The sequence below is a fragment of the Coregonus lavaretus genome (genome assembly GCF_964263955.1).
Source record: "Coregonus lavaretus genome assembly, chromosome: 9".
NCBI classification, from domain to species: Eukaryota; Metazoa; Chordata; class Actinopteri; order Salmoniformes; family Salmonidae; genus Coregonus; species Coregonus lavaretus.
This window is the reverse complement of record NC_139996.1, coordinates 21114301-21128630: the sequence shown is the minus strand read 5'-3', so window position 1 is coordinate 21128630 and position 14330 is coordinate 21114301. Positions and strand designations below refer to the sequence as shown.

The 14330-nt window shown below is 41.5% G+C and overlaps 1 protein-coding gene across 8 annotated transcripts in view; it reads left to right on the top strand.

Moving 5' to 3' along the window:
* Positions 1 to 14330, top strand: part of LOC311135475 (casein kinase I-like) — a 60079-nt gene that overhangs the window by 15239 nt on the left and 30510 nt on the right. For all 8 annotated transcript variants that reach the window (XM_084169451.1, XM_084169452.1, XM_084169454.1 and 5 more), the window contains 2 exons: positions 3851 to 3891; positions 5350 to 5419. In XM_084169451.1, the coding sequence (XP_084025577.1) occupies positions 3851 to 3891; positions 5350 to 5419 (111 nt within the window). The remainder of the gene's footprint in view (positions 1 to 3850; positions 3892 to 5349; positions 5420 to 14330) is intronic.

Below are 14330 nucleotides of genomic sequence, written 5' to 3'. Positions count from 1 at the left end.
TCACTTTCCTACCTATTGTCACACTGTTGGCGTCAGCACTTTCATTCTCAGCTTGCCCCGCAAAGGTGCTGAATTTCACATGCCTGCTAGGGGATTTATGCCGCACTTCACTTCTCTCAGATGACACCTTTTGTATTGCGATATCACTTATAGCAGGGGTCGGCAACAGGCGGCCCGGGGGATTTTTTCGGGGGTCCACCCCAAAGTAAAAATTATAATTTAATAATAGGAGGGATTTTTTTGTTTTTACTCAAAATACAAAAATCACCAGGAATTTATCTAAAAATGAGTTTCATTTAGGAAATCTGTTCACCAAGTATTCCCACAAATAAAAGAGACATACAGTGCCTTCAGAAAGTATGCACCCCTTGACTTTTTCTACATTTTGTTGTTACAGCCTGAATTAAAAATGGATTACATTGAGATGTTTTGTCACTGGCCTACACACAATACCCCATAATGTCAGTGGAATTATGTTTTATTTTTATTAACAATGAAGACCTTAAATGTCTTGTCAAGTATTCAACCCCTTTGTTATGGCAAGCCTAAATAAGTTCAGGAGTAAACATTTGCTTAACAATTCACATAAATTGCATGGACTCACTCTGTTTGCAACAATAGGGTTGAACATGGTTTTCATCTCTGTACCCCACACATACAATTATCTGTAAGGTCCCTCAGTCGAGCAGTACATTTCAAACACAGATTCAACTACAAAGACCAGGGAGGTTTTCCAGTGCCTCGCAAAGAAGGGCACCTATTGGTAGATGGGTAAACTGGGAGAACTGAGGATGGCTCAACAACATTGTAGTTACTCCACAATACTAACCTAATTGACAGTGAAAAGAAAGAAGCCTGTACAGAATAACTATTCTAAAACATGCATCCTGTTTGCAATAAGGCAGTCAAGTAAAACTGCAAAGAAATGTGCCAAAGAAATGAACTTGAATACAAAGTGTCTTGAATAAAAAGTGTTATCTTTGGGGCAAATCCAATACAACACATTACGGAGTACCACACCCCATATTTTCAAGCATAGTGGTGGCTGCATCATGTTATGGGAATGCTTGTAATCATTAAGGACTGGGGAGTTTTTCAGGATAAAAAAGAAATGGAATGGAGTTAAGCACAGGCAAAATCCTAGAAGAACCTGGTTCAGTCTGCTTTCCACCAGACACTGGGAGATGAATTCACCTTTCGGCAGGACTGAAGCTGAAGAATTTTGAAAAGAATAATGGGCAAATGTTGCACAGTCCAGGTGTCCAAAGCTCTTAGAGACTAACCCAGAAAGACTTACAGCTGTATTCGCTGCCAAAGGTGCTTCTACAATTATTGACTCGGGTGTGAATACTTATGTAAATTTACATTTACGTCATTTAGCAGACGCTCTTATCCAGAGCGACTTACAAATTGGTGCATTCACCCTATAGCTAGTGGGATAACCACTTTACAAATTTTTTATAATTTTTATTTTATTTATTTATTATTATAATTTTTTTTTTTGGGGGGGGGGGGGGGGGGGGGGGGGGTAGAAGGATTACTTTATCCTATCCCAGGTATTCCTTAAAGAGGTGGGGTTTCAAATGTCTCCGGAAGGTGGTGAGTGACTCCGCTGTCCTGGCGTCGTGAGGGAGCTTGTTCCACCATTGGGGTGCCAGAGCAGCGAACAGTTTTGACTGGGCTGAGCGGGAACTATGCTTCCGCAGAGGAAGGGGAGCCAGCAGGCCAGAGGTGGATGAACGCAATGCCCTCGTCTGGGTGTAGGGACTGATCAGAGCCTGAAGGTACGGCGGTGCCGTTCCCCTCACAGCTCCATAGGCAAGCACCATGGTCTTGTAACGGATGCGAGCTTCAACTGGAAGCCAGTGGAGTGTGCGGAGGAGCGGGGTGACGTGAGAGAACTTGGGAAGGTTGAACACCAGACGGGCTGCGGCATTCTGGATGAGTTGTAGGGGTTTAATGGCACAGGCAGGGAGCCCAGCCAACAGCGAGTTGCAGTAATCCAGACGGGAGATGACAAGTGCCTGGATTAGGACCTGTGCCGCTTCCTGTGTAAGGCAGGGTCGTACTCTCCGAATGTTGTAGAGTATGAACCTGCAGGATCGGGTCACCGCCTTGATGTTAGCTGAGAACGACAGGGTGTTGTCCAGGGTCACGCCAAGGCTCTTCGCACTCTGGGAGGAGGACACAACGGAGTTGTCAACCGTGATGGCGAGATCATGGAATGGGCAGTCCTTCCCCGGGAGGAAGAGCAGCTCCGTCTTGCCAAGGTTCAGCTTGAGGTGGTGATCCGTTATCCATACTGATATGTCTGCCAGACATGCAGAGATGCAATTCGCCACCTGGTTATCAGAAGGGGGAAAGGAGAAGATTAGTTGTGTATCGTCAGTGTAGCAATGATAGGAGAGGCCATGTGAGGATATGACAGAGCCAAGTGACTTGGTGTATAGCGAGAATAGGAGAGGGCCTAGAACTGAGCCCTGGGGGACACCAGTGGTGAGAGCACGTGGTGCGGAGACAGCTTCTCGCCACGCCACTTGGTAGGAGCGACCGGTCAGGTAGGACGCAATCCAAGAGTGAGCCGCGCCGGAGATGCCCAGCTCGGAGAGGGTGGAGAGGAGGATCTGATGGTTCACAGTATCAAAGGCAGCAGACAGGTCTAGAAGGACAAGAGCAGAGGAGAGAGAGTTAGCTTTAGCAGTGCGGAGAGCCTCCGTGACACAGAGAAGAGCAGTCTCAGTTGAATGACCAGTCCTGAAACCTGACTGGTTTGGATCAAGAAGGTCATTCTGAGAGCGATAGCAAGAGAGTTGGCTAAAGACGGCACGCTCAATAGTTTTGGAAAGAAAAGAAAGAAGGGATACTGGTCTGTAGTTGTTGACATCAGAGGGATCGAGTGTTGATTTTTTGAGAAGGGGTGCAACTCTCGCTCTCTTGAAGACGGAAGGGACATAGCCAGCGGTCAAGGATGAGTTGATCAGCGAGGTGAGGTAGGGGAGAAGGTCACCGGAGATGGTCTGGAGAAGAGAGGAGGGGATGGGGTCAAGCGGGCAGGTTGTTGGGATCTGTATTTCATTTTCAGTAAATGTGAAAACATTTCTAAAAACAGGTTTTCACTTTGTCATTATGGGGTATTGTGTGTAGATGGGTGAGATTTAAAAATATATATAATCCATTTTGAATCCAGGCTATAACACCACAATGTGGAATAAGTATGAATACTTTCTGAAGGCACTGTATGTGATCGTGTCTCAAGGTATAAAATGATTATTTTGGGCTTAGTTGTCGTCAATTTGCAGTGTGTAAATTATTATAATTATGTTCCGGCCCCCATGACCATCCCCTCCGACAAAAATCGGCCCGCGGCTGAGTCTAGTTGCCTTCCCCTGACTTAGAGTGATCGAGGCATACATTCTCTCCTATTACAATCAAAGACAGATCATTCGAGGAAAATGGAGGACAAAATTACTTTTGCTTTGTTAATTCATTTGAAATTGGTAGTTTTATGCAGGACATGCACCCAGTGATGGGGTTCACAGAAAACTGCAATACATGGCATTGCACAATAGCCATATGCAGATGCGTAATGGTGCATTAGAGGCCCCTGGTTATTGTCCTCCTCACCTCAAAACTGTCCAATGCGAACCTTACACACCACTGACTTTCCAGATGCTTTGTTCAGTCATCACTGTTATTTGTGAAGCATGTGTCTTCGAGACCTATGGGAGTTTAAATGGTTCCTTAAGACTCCTAAAATATTCCTTGGTGGCTGCACTGGATGTGCCATCTCATCTGTTAGAAATAAGTTGTTTACCCAACCTTCTAATAACCTTTTTTTTATGTTATCCAGGGAAAAACCTCTACACCAACGAGTATGTTGCAATAAAATTGGTAAGTATGGAGCCTTATTAGGGTTGGGCACTATTTTCATATCGTCATACTGTCCTTCTCTCACAATGGGATGTACGGTATTACCGGCTTAGTACACAAGGGGTGCCATAAACATAAAAAAGCCTATTGGGCGTCTCTTACTAGAATGCTAACAAAATAAGCACAAGTAAGAGCGAATTTCCATGGGGGCTGCTAGCTACATATGCTAACGAGCGCAACCAAAAATAAACGAATTGCAAAGACAGGCAATCCAGCTCATAAAGTTATACATGTATAGGTAGTAGCTACCGAATGTCGTTTTTGGTGACTGGACATTTGCAAGCCGATTTGAACGAGAGACATTGCAAATGGACAAAGTTTTGCTCGTCTGAAGGAAGAACAGTACTGCCTCTGGAGCAGCATGTCTACACGCTGTGTCTGTGTGGAGTCTAGGGCAATGGGTCTGCCTGCTCTGCTCGGAAAAGAGGGGGCAGGAGCAGACGGACCGAGAATGGACAGGATAAAAAACTCAAGGAAATCAAGATAACAGTGGCAGCTGTACAAATAACTTATCCAAAGGGCTTTGACTTCTTAAACACGGCAGAAAGCTAACACAATATGATGCCCCGTCACCTTATTAATTCAGCCACTTACTTTAGATAACATTCTTGCTAACGCAGAATTCTATGTTTTTCGTGCAGGAAAAAAATATAAAACGCATAAGAAATATCTTGCTGCGTTTTCTAAACGCAGATCTAAAATGCTTATTGTAATTTCTGCTCGGCATCAGACTAATTTTGTGCTTCAGTTGCACTTCTAAACTCGGATGAGAATTCAGGAAAAGGGCATTCTATCAGCAGACAACGCTCTGACTGGTGTGTAGCTACTTTTCTCCTGTACCTTTCTCGTTTTTTTCTCAGGTAAAATGCAAGATTAACTAATTTAAGAACTGATTAATTAAGCAAAACATTGGGCAATGTAGCTGACTACATTTTTTCTATGGGGGGCCTAAAAATTAGAAATAGTGCATTCGGAAAGTATTCAGACCCCTTCACTTTTTCCACATTTTGTTACATTATAGCCTTATTCTAAAATGGATTAAATAAATAAATAATCCTCATCAATCTACACACAATACCACATAATGACAAAGGTTCTAATTTTTTGGACAAATGTATTTAAAACAAAAAACAGATACCTTATTTACATAAGTATTCAGACCCATTGATCATCCTTGAGATGTTTCTACAACTTGATTGGAGTCCACATGTGGTAAATTCAATTGATTTGACATGATTTGGAATGGCACACACAAAAAACAAGTTTTAAATAGTCAATTACATGCTAATTATAGAATTTCTTAACCTTTAATTTGAAAGTTGTTTGTTTGAATGATAATTCATTTCAATTTTCATATTTAGTGTAGGTGTAATTCTTATTGTTGAAGTGTAGTGAATTCCTTTTGTATTATTCTTCCAGGAACCAATAAAGTCAAGGGCACCACAGCTGCATTTGGAGTACCGGTTTTACAAAACATTAGGCAGCACAGGTAAGACCCTCCACTCTTCTACCCACACATTTATCTCCATCCTCTCTCTTCCTCTTTTCTGTCTCACTGATCACTCCTACTGACTTGAGGTCACCTCAGAATGGTGAGGTTCAGTTTGAAGAAAGACTGGGCCCGTTCTTAAAGGGTAGGTAGCATAAACGTAACCACGTGTAACATATCGATTTGCATTAGTATACGCATCAGAAGTCCCAATGCAAAGTTACACCTCACTTTTCTATTTTTCAAGTTATTACATAAAATCGATCAGAATGCTTGAGTCATCCCGGAAAATATTTTTGCGGGGTGTGATGCAATATGGAGGACCCGGCAAGCCAGCCTATTCCCTATATTGTAAACTCCAATAGAAGTAACTTCAAATGTATAATTTCAAATTAAACCAAATCATTTGCACTCATGACTACTGGTTTCTATTGAATTTTCAGCCAACTTACAAGCAAATACTTTACGAATGTATTGTTACAAATCAGCTTGTTAGGTTGCTAGCCAACTAGCCTGCTAACATTAGCCCTACTAGCCTGCGATCGGAGGAAGACACCAGGCAGATGGAAATGATCACAACAGCACAGTCAGTCAGCTGCTGTAGCCTGCTAGTACTAAGCCAAGGTTGAAAAACTCTGGTAGCCTACTTCACGGAGATCATGTGGCCCACACTTGTGGGGAATCTGATTGGTTGTTTAGATCACAACTCTTCGTGATTGGTGGATTGTAGCACACCACTGCCAACACTGTCTGCATGGCTAGTGGCTAACGTTAATCAGCTCGAGCTAGCTAACACAGAGTAGATTCTCCATATGACGTTGTGAAATATTGCATTGTGGTTATTTTAGAAGATATTCGGAAATAAGTTAAATATGTAAAACCCCCAAAACATAACTGTTTGTAGTTATAGGTAACCAGATCGTGACTACAACTAAGATACTAAGTATATGACTACACTGTGTTACTTTGGTTAGTAAAAACTCATGATTCCTGCCCTTTAACTGTCGCAAGAAATAATTACAAAGCTCTGCTGTTATAGCAATTTCACAGTGCCTCCAGTGACTGACAGGTTGAAAGCCCTCAATATTAATCAATGGCACTGCCTGTGTGTTAGGGCTGCACAATTAATCAAATTCAAATCGAAATCGCAATATTGTCGCAAGTGTATTATGGGGGCCCCGAAAAATCATGAGCAAAGGCTCCAAAAACACCCAAATATGTCCTTTTAGTAATAGTGATGCAGGTCTTTAGATGTTGTACACATGAAATTGTGTCATTCCGAACTTTATCCGCAACGGTATAGTCCATTTTGCTGCAACTCGAGCTATACATCTCCTTCCATTCTACAGGTAACTGCCAAAATAAAGGAAAGTAAATGAGGGATACAAAGTATATTGAAAGCATGGGGTGCTTCCACACAGGAAGTTCCAGACACTTGTAGAATCTATACCAAGGCGCATTGAAACTGTTCTGGCGGCTCGTGGTGGCCCAACGCGCTATTAAGACACTTTATGTTGGTGTTTCCTTTATTTTGGCAGTTACCTGTAGCAGCAGGCTACATGGAGAATGAAAAAGCTGGATAGGGAAAACTGCTGAAGTCGCGCAAAAGGGAATATAACATTGTAGATCAAGTTTGGAATTACACAATTTCATGTTTCTTTGGGGGCCCCATACTACACAACAAGGATGAGGAAGTGATTTGCTGTTTGGGGTAAGTTTCTCAAATGTGAAATCACAAAAAAGGTGTCTGGACCCTTCAATAACATGCTATTTACATTAAAAACAGAGATTTGGTTGTAAAAAAAAAATAGGACTTCTTTATGTTTGCATGCTGTACTGTTAGGTCAAATCCTGTCAGCAGATTGTTCTAAACAACAATGATTTCTATATAAAAAAATAAAGAAAGAATCGCAATTAGATTTTTTGGCCCATATAGTGCAGCCCTAGGGTGTGTGCGTGCATGTGGTCCTCTTTCAGGTTGCTCACGCAGAATACCTGAATCTCAGGCATTATATTGCTCCACAATATTTAGGCTTGCAAGGACATGGTAATGTTTTGCAGGTGTAAAATATTTGTGTGGTTTAATGGTTGGAACGGTATCTTGGGAATGAGCTTGAGATCTCTCTCTCTCTCATACACACACATACATTAGTCTCTCCCTCACACAGATACCTCAGTCAGTGAATTTGCTACACACTTGTGTCGCTCGCCTCGTCTTTGAGTCTCAGGCTCAGATGCAGAAAGTAGCACTGGTCCTGTGGTGTTGATCAGACACCTGCAGTCTCCCTGATTACACTGCTGAGACTGTGCTGTTGTTTCCCTTTAACAGTAAATGCTATCATCAAATTGATCAGAAATACAGTGTAGACACTTAATGTTGTAAATGGCTATTGTAGCTGGAAACGGCAGATTTTTTATAAAATATCTACATAGGCGTACAGAGACCCATTATCAGCAACCATCAGTCCTGTGTTCCAATGGCACTTTGTGTTTGCTAATCCAAGTTTATCATTTTAAAAGGCTAATTGATCATTAGAAAACCCTTTTGCAATTACGAAACAAATAACTTTCTTCTGAAAATCGTCAGTCTATTCTTGTTCTGAGAAATGAAGGCTATTCCATGTGAGAAATTGCCAAGAAACGGAAGATCTCGTACAACGCTGTGTACTACTCCCTTCACAGAACAGCGCAAACTGGCTCTAACCAGAATAGAAAGAGGAATGGGAGGCCCGGTGCACAACTGAGCAAGAGGACAAATACATTAGTGTCTAGTTTGAGAAACAGACGCCTCACAGGTCCTCAACTGGCAGCTTCATTAAATAGTACCCGCAAAACACCAGTCTCAACGTCAACAGTGAAGAGGCGACTCCGGGATGCTGACCTTCTAGGCAGAGTTGCAAAGAAAAAGCCATATCTCAGACTGGCCAATAAAAAGAAAAGATTAAGATGGGCAAAAGAACACTGGACAGAGGAAGATTGGAAAAAAGTGTTATGGACAGACAAATCGAAGTTTGAGGTGTTCGGATCACAAAGAAGAACATTTGTGAGACGCAGACCAAATGAAAAGATGCTGGAGGAGTGCTTGATGCCATCTGTCAAGCATGGTGGAGGCAATGTGATGGTCTGGGGGTGCTTTGGTGGTGGTAAAGTGGGAGATTTGTACAGGGTAAAAGGGATCTTGAAGAAGGAAGGCTATCACTCTATTTTGCAATGCAATGCCATACCCTGTGGACGGTGCTTGATTGGAGCCAATTTCCTCATACAACAGGATAATGACCCAAAGCACAGCTCCAAACTACGCAATAACTATTTAGGGAAGAAGCAGTCAGCTGGTATTCTGTCTAATGGAGTGGCCAGCACAGTCACCGGATCTCAACCCTATTGAGCTGTTGTGGGAGCAGCTTGACCGTATGGTACGTAAGAAGTGCCCATCAAGCCAATCCAACTTGTGGGAGGTGCTTCAGGAAGCATGGGGTGAAATCTCTTCAGATTCAGATTACCTCAACAAATTGACAACTGGAATGCCTGCAAGGCTGTAATTGCTGAAAATTGAGGATTCTTTGACGAAAAGCAAAGTTAAGGACACAATTATTATTTCTATTAAAAATCATTATTTCTAACCTTGTCAATGACTACATGTCCTATGCATTTTGCTATATTTCCTATTCAAACTAATTTAATGTATGTTTTCATGGAAAACAAGGACATTTCTAAGTGACCCCAAACTTTTGAACGGTAGTGTATGTATTTGATATTATCTTTTTATAAGTCTGTGGTGATCACTTTACTATTTTTCTGAATATTAGACCAGTTCTATATGGGATGACTGCTTTCTGTTTGACACCCCCCACCCTACCCCATTCGGTGAAAACAGTTACAGGAAGGCAGGTTGACGTTTATGGTCATGAATCTTGCCCTGGAGGCAGAACTGAGTGATTTCCGCTAGATGGGCCAGCTGCAAAGTCTAAATTGGCTATATTTTACAAATTCATTGAAACAAAAATGTGCTTTAAGGTTAGGGGTTAGGCATTCGGGTTAGCCGTGTGGTTAGGTTTAAAATCAGATTGTATGACTTTGTGGCTGTGCCAGCTAGAGCTCTGCAGAGCTGCCTTCAGAACAAGATTCATGACGAAAAATGCTAACCTGCTACAGGAAGTGCAGTCCGACTGACACTTGCACAGCTGGTGTGACACAGCTTCCCGTGTTACCTTTGCATGCAAGCCGTTGACAGAACCAGTGTTTACACAGTGTTACTGTCAGCGCTGGGGGAAGGTAGATTTAGATCTCGAAGATAAGGTCTTTCACAGGTGGGTTGGGGTAATTTCCTCTTGGGTAGTGTTGGCTAAGCAAGTGTCATCAATCAATGAACTGATAAATCCATCAATGGGTACATCATCAGAGTTGTATCAGTCACATTTCTAATACAGAGTCAGCTAAGCAGTCGGGGAGAATTGAAAATTCCTAGGCGCAATATGTAAAATTCTATCATGTTTGCCTAATTTCAGTTTGTGGCCAAACAAGCAGTGTAGAGAATCATTGTACAATCTAAAACGCTGTAAAATATCTTCGCAGCTGTTTGAAGCTGGTGTACAAAACCTAAACTTAATGACGGGAAGCATAGGACGGCTCTACCTCTTATAAGACTTGCTTTCGATGAGTGTCAGATCTATAACTCAAATTTGTATGTGCATTTGGTCGGGTCGCACACAAAGCTTACTGAACCTTTTAATGATATTTAATAAACAATGATTATCTGGCCTTTTGAATCATATCTGAAACCAGCCCCCTTGACAAATGAGTTGCACCCCTTTAGTAGAGTAATGATTAGTTCCTTGGCATTGTCAAGCACCTCACTTTTGAGGAGAGCGAAAATGGCTGCCTCTGCTAGTTTAATAACTTGTTTTGAGGATTGCTCTTGAATTAATTACTTTCATATTCTTAGTGCCTCTCATTCCAGCCTCAACAGAGCACGGTAATTCAAGCTACTTGTTATATTATTATCGACATTTGTTCATAAGCTATCTTCCTTTCACTAGGTTTCTTGCCATTTTAGGTGGTCCATGTAACGAAACAATTCAGAAAATATACCCGTCAATACAGACCGTTACAATCGTGTTGGTGTGTGTCACCTGATGCCCTGCACTCAGCTCCAAGGCCTTTCTGTATGAGATGAATGAGTAGCCTAGTCAGTGGAAAGGTTCCATGGTGTGCCAACCACCATGCTATCTGGGTATGAGCATGGCTGGTTGACACTAGTGATGGGGGGAAAAATTTGATAGTTACATATCTCAATATTATTTTGGATGATATTATATTGATACTTTGACTCCAAGTATCAATTATTTGTTTTTTGGGGGGGGCTAGGTAGCGTTAGCTAGCGCTAGTTGGCTGTACCGGCGCCAAAACGCTGGTACTTTTATTTCAAAACGTGTTTTCTCATCGCTCTCTGTTGTCACTCTGCAGCAGACATGGTGAGCAATAAGTTTGGAACATTGAATCGCAATACATAGAGATTCGCAATACATATCATATCGGCACCTAAGTATCGTGATAATATCATATCGTGAGGTCCCTGGCAATTGCCAGCCCTAGTTGGCACTGTGTTTTATTAGTGCCTACTACTGCCTACAATGGCATACACTGCAAACACAGCGCCTACATACAGATAACACTGCCTCTACTTTCTTTACTCAATGGTAAAGGTTTTGTGTGTGAGCCTGTGCGGGTATTGTGTCGCTGTAAAATATGTCAAACTCTTTATTGGTCTGCAGCCCATTCATCCACATAACGTAATTTTTTTTGCCACAAACTCCATTGATTTCCCTGCCGTATCCCACTGCATGTGAAGTGAAAGTTGCATAACATGTCACTTGTGACTCATCTCCCATCTTAGATCAGTAGCTTCGCCCGGGAGATCCTTACAGTTCCAGTGGAAGTTTTCACAAGTGTTGTTTTCCTCTCTACTGTGCAGCATTATAAATCACAGATTTCCCCAACAAGGCTGGTATTTTTTTACTTGACTTCCTGAATTTAACCATTAGTGTTAAAATTGGTTGAAAACTTTTAGAAGTCCTTCACACTGATGTGCTATTAGTGTGGTGATATCTCTGATAGTCCTACATGTTCTGCTAACAAACTGTAGTTACCAATGGGAAAGTTATTGCTAGCCTAAATCACAGTAAAGCCTCCGCTTTTGAAAGCAATTTTGGAGTGACTAGTACGTGCTTGAGATATTGGTAGAAAGCTTGAGTAGTAGCCTAAAAGTCCCGCTGGGTGTTTTATATGGCTGATACGATACCAGTATTGCAACAACAACAAAAATTATGGCAAAAATGGAAACACGAAGCAGGCCAAACTCTTTGGTCTTTTAAAAATCTGCTGTATGTTAAATATTGTGTGCTATAGTATGGAGCGATTTCAGTGCCAACATAAATTGTATTTGAATTTGTATTAGGATATTACATTTGAATTTAATATTTTTGAATATTTAATGCACAATTGAATAATTGAATTAATAAATTGAACTTGTATTTCATGATTTGAATATGAATTGAATGAATATTGCATTCAGTTTTCAAAGACAATTTATGTAATTTAATATTCAAATTAAATATTTATATATTCAGTTTCAATATGGTAGATATTGCATTCATTGTCTGTTTATCAAGTTTACAAACCATAATTTCAAGGTAATCAAAGTTTCATATATTCAACTTCTCAGATGCATTCCGGTTCAGTTTTCAAATTCTGTTTCTAAATTCAGATTAAAAACCAGAGACAACATCCTGGTGCTTTGTCCCCAGGAAAGGTAGAGGAGAAATGATAGAATCAAATGCTCACTGTGGTAAACTTCTGGCGGTATAATGAGGGGAAAAAATCTATACAGTTACATATCGGGATATTATTTTTCACAATATATCGTATCGTTTTTAAAATATCGCAATATTATTTTTGCGCTAGTTTGCTGTACCTGCACCAAAACGCCAGTATTTTTCCTTCATAGTTTGTTCTCCATCATCTTTTTAAATAGTGAGCCAATTTGTTTCCCAAACTTTTATTTTCATGACTGACCAAAACTCACGGCGCTCTCTTGTCCCTCTGCAGCAGACATATGGTGAGCAATTGTTTGGAACATTGGATCGCAATAAAATCACAGTATCGAATCGCAATACATACAGAATTGTGAAAATCGCAATACATATCGTATCGGCACCTAAGTATTGTGATAATATTGTATCAGGAGGTCCCTGGCAATTCCCAGCCCTAGTGTTTTATGGGTATGGAATAGGATAGAATGTAGGGCTGCACGATATGGGCAAAAAAATCGAATTGCGATTTCTTTGCCAAATATTGTGATTTGACTTGCGATATACACTGAACAAAAATATAAACGCAATTTGTAAAGTGTTGGTCCCATGTTTCATGAGCTGAAATTAAAGATCCCAGATATTTTACATGCATACATAAAGCATATTTTTTTACATCCCTGTCAGTGAGCATTTCTCCTTTGCCAAGATAATCCACCTGACAGGTGTGGCATATTAAACAGCATGATCATTACACAGGTGCACCTTGTGCTGGAGACAATTAAAGGCCACTTTAAAATGTGCAGTGTTGTCACACAACACAATGCCACAGATGGTCCACCAGAGCTGTTGCCAGATAATTGAATATTCATTTCTCTACCATAAGCTGCCTCCAATGTCATTTTAGAGAATTTGGCTGTACGTCCAACTGGCCTCACAACCGCAGACCACGTGAAACCACGCCAGCCCAGGACCTCCCCATCTGGCTTCTTCACCTGCGGGACCGTCTGAGACCAGCCACCCAGACAGCTGTTGAAACTGTCGGTTTGCACAACCGAAGAATCTCAGGGAAGCTGACCTGATTGCAGTTTGGCGTCGTAATCGACTTCAGTGGGCAAATGCTGACCTTCGATGGCCACTGGCACACTGGGGAAGTGTGCTCTTCATGGATGAATCCCGGTTTCAACTGGCAGATGGCAGACAGCGTTTATGGCGTTGTATGGGCGAGCAGTTTGCTGATGTCAACGTTGTGACGCCCAATGGTGGTGATGGTGTTATTATATGGGTAGGCATAAGCTATGGACAGAAAACACAATTGCATTTTATCAATGGCAATTTCAATGTACAGAGATACCGTGACGAGATCCTGAGGCCCATTATTGTGCCAATCATCCGCCGCCATCATCTCATGTTTCAGCATAATGCACAGCCCCGTGTTGCAAGGATCTATACACTATTCCTGGAATCTGAAAATGTCCCTGTTCTTCCATGGCCTGCATACTCACCAGACATGTCACCCATTGAGTATGTTTGGGATGCTCTGGATTGACGTGTACAACGGCGTGTTCCAGTTCCCACCAATATCCAGCAACTTCGCACAGCCATTGAAGAGGAGTGGGACAACATTCCACAGACCACAATCAACAGCCACAATCAACAGTAATCAACTTCATGCGAAGGAGATGTGTCGTGCTGCATGAGGCAAATGGTGGTCATATCAGATACTGACTGGTTTTCTGATCCACGCCCCTACCTTTTTGGTATCAGTGACCAACAGATGCATATCTGTATTCCCAGTCATGTGAAATCCATAGATTAGGGCCTAATGAATGTATTTCAATTGACTTATTTCCTAATAGGAACTCTAACACAGTAAAATCTTTAATTGTTGGATGTTGTAGTTTATATTTTTGTTCAGTGTAGATCAAAACACTTACGTGTGTATGTAAGAGAAGGCGATCTGTCATTCCCAAGCAACCATTTCCAACCATTAAACCACAACACAGAGAACCACAAAAATACTTTACACCTGCAAATCATGACCATGTAATCACACGCTAGGGCTACAAGATATTGGCAAAAAATCTAACAGATTTTTATTTATT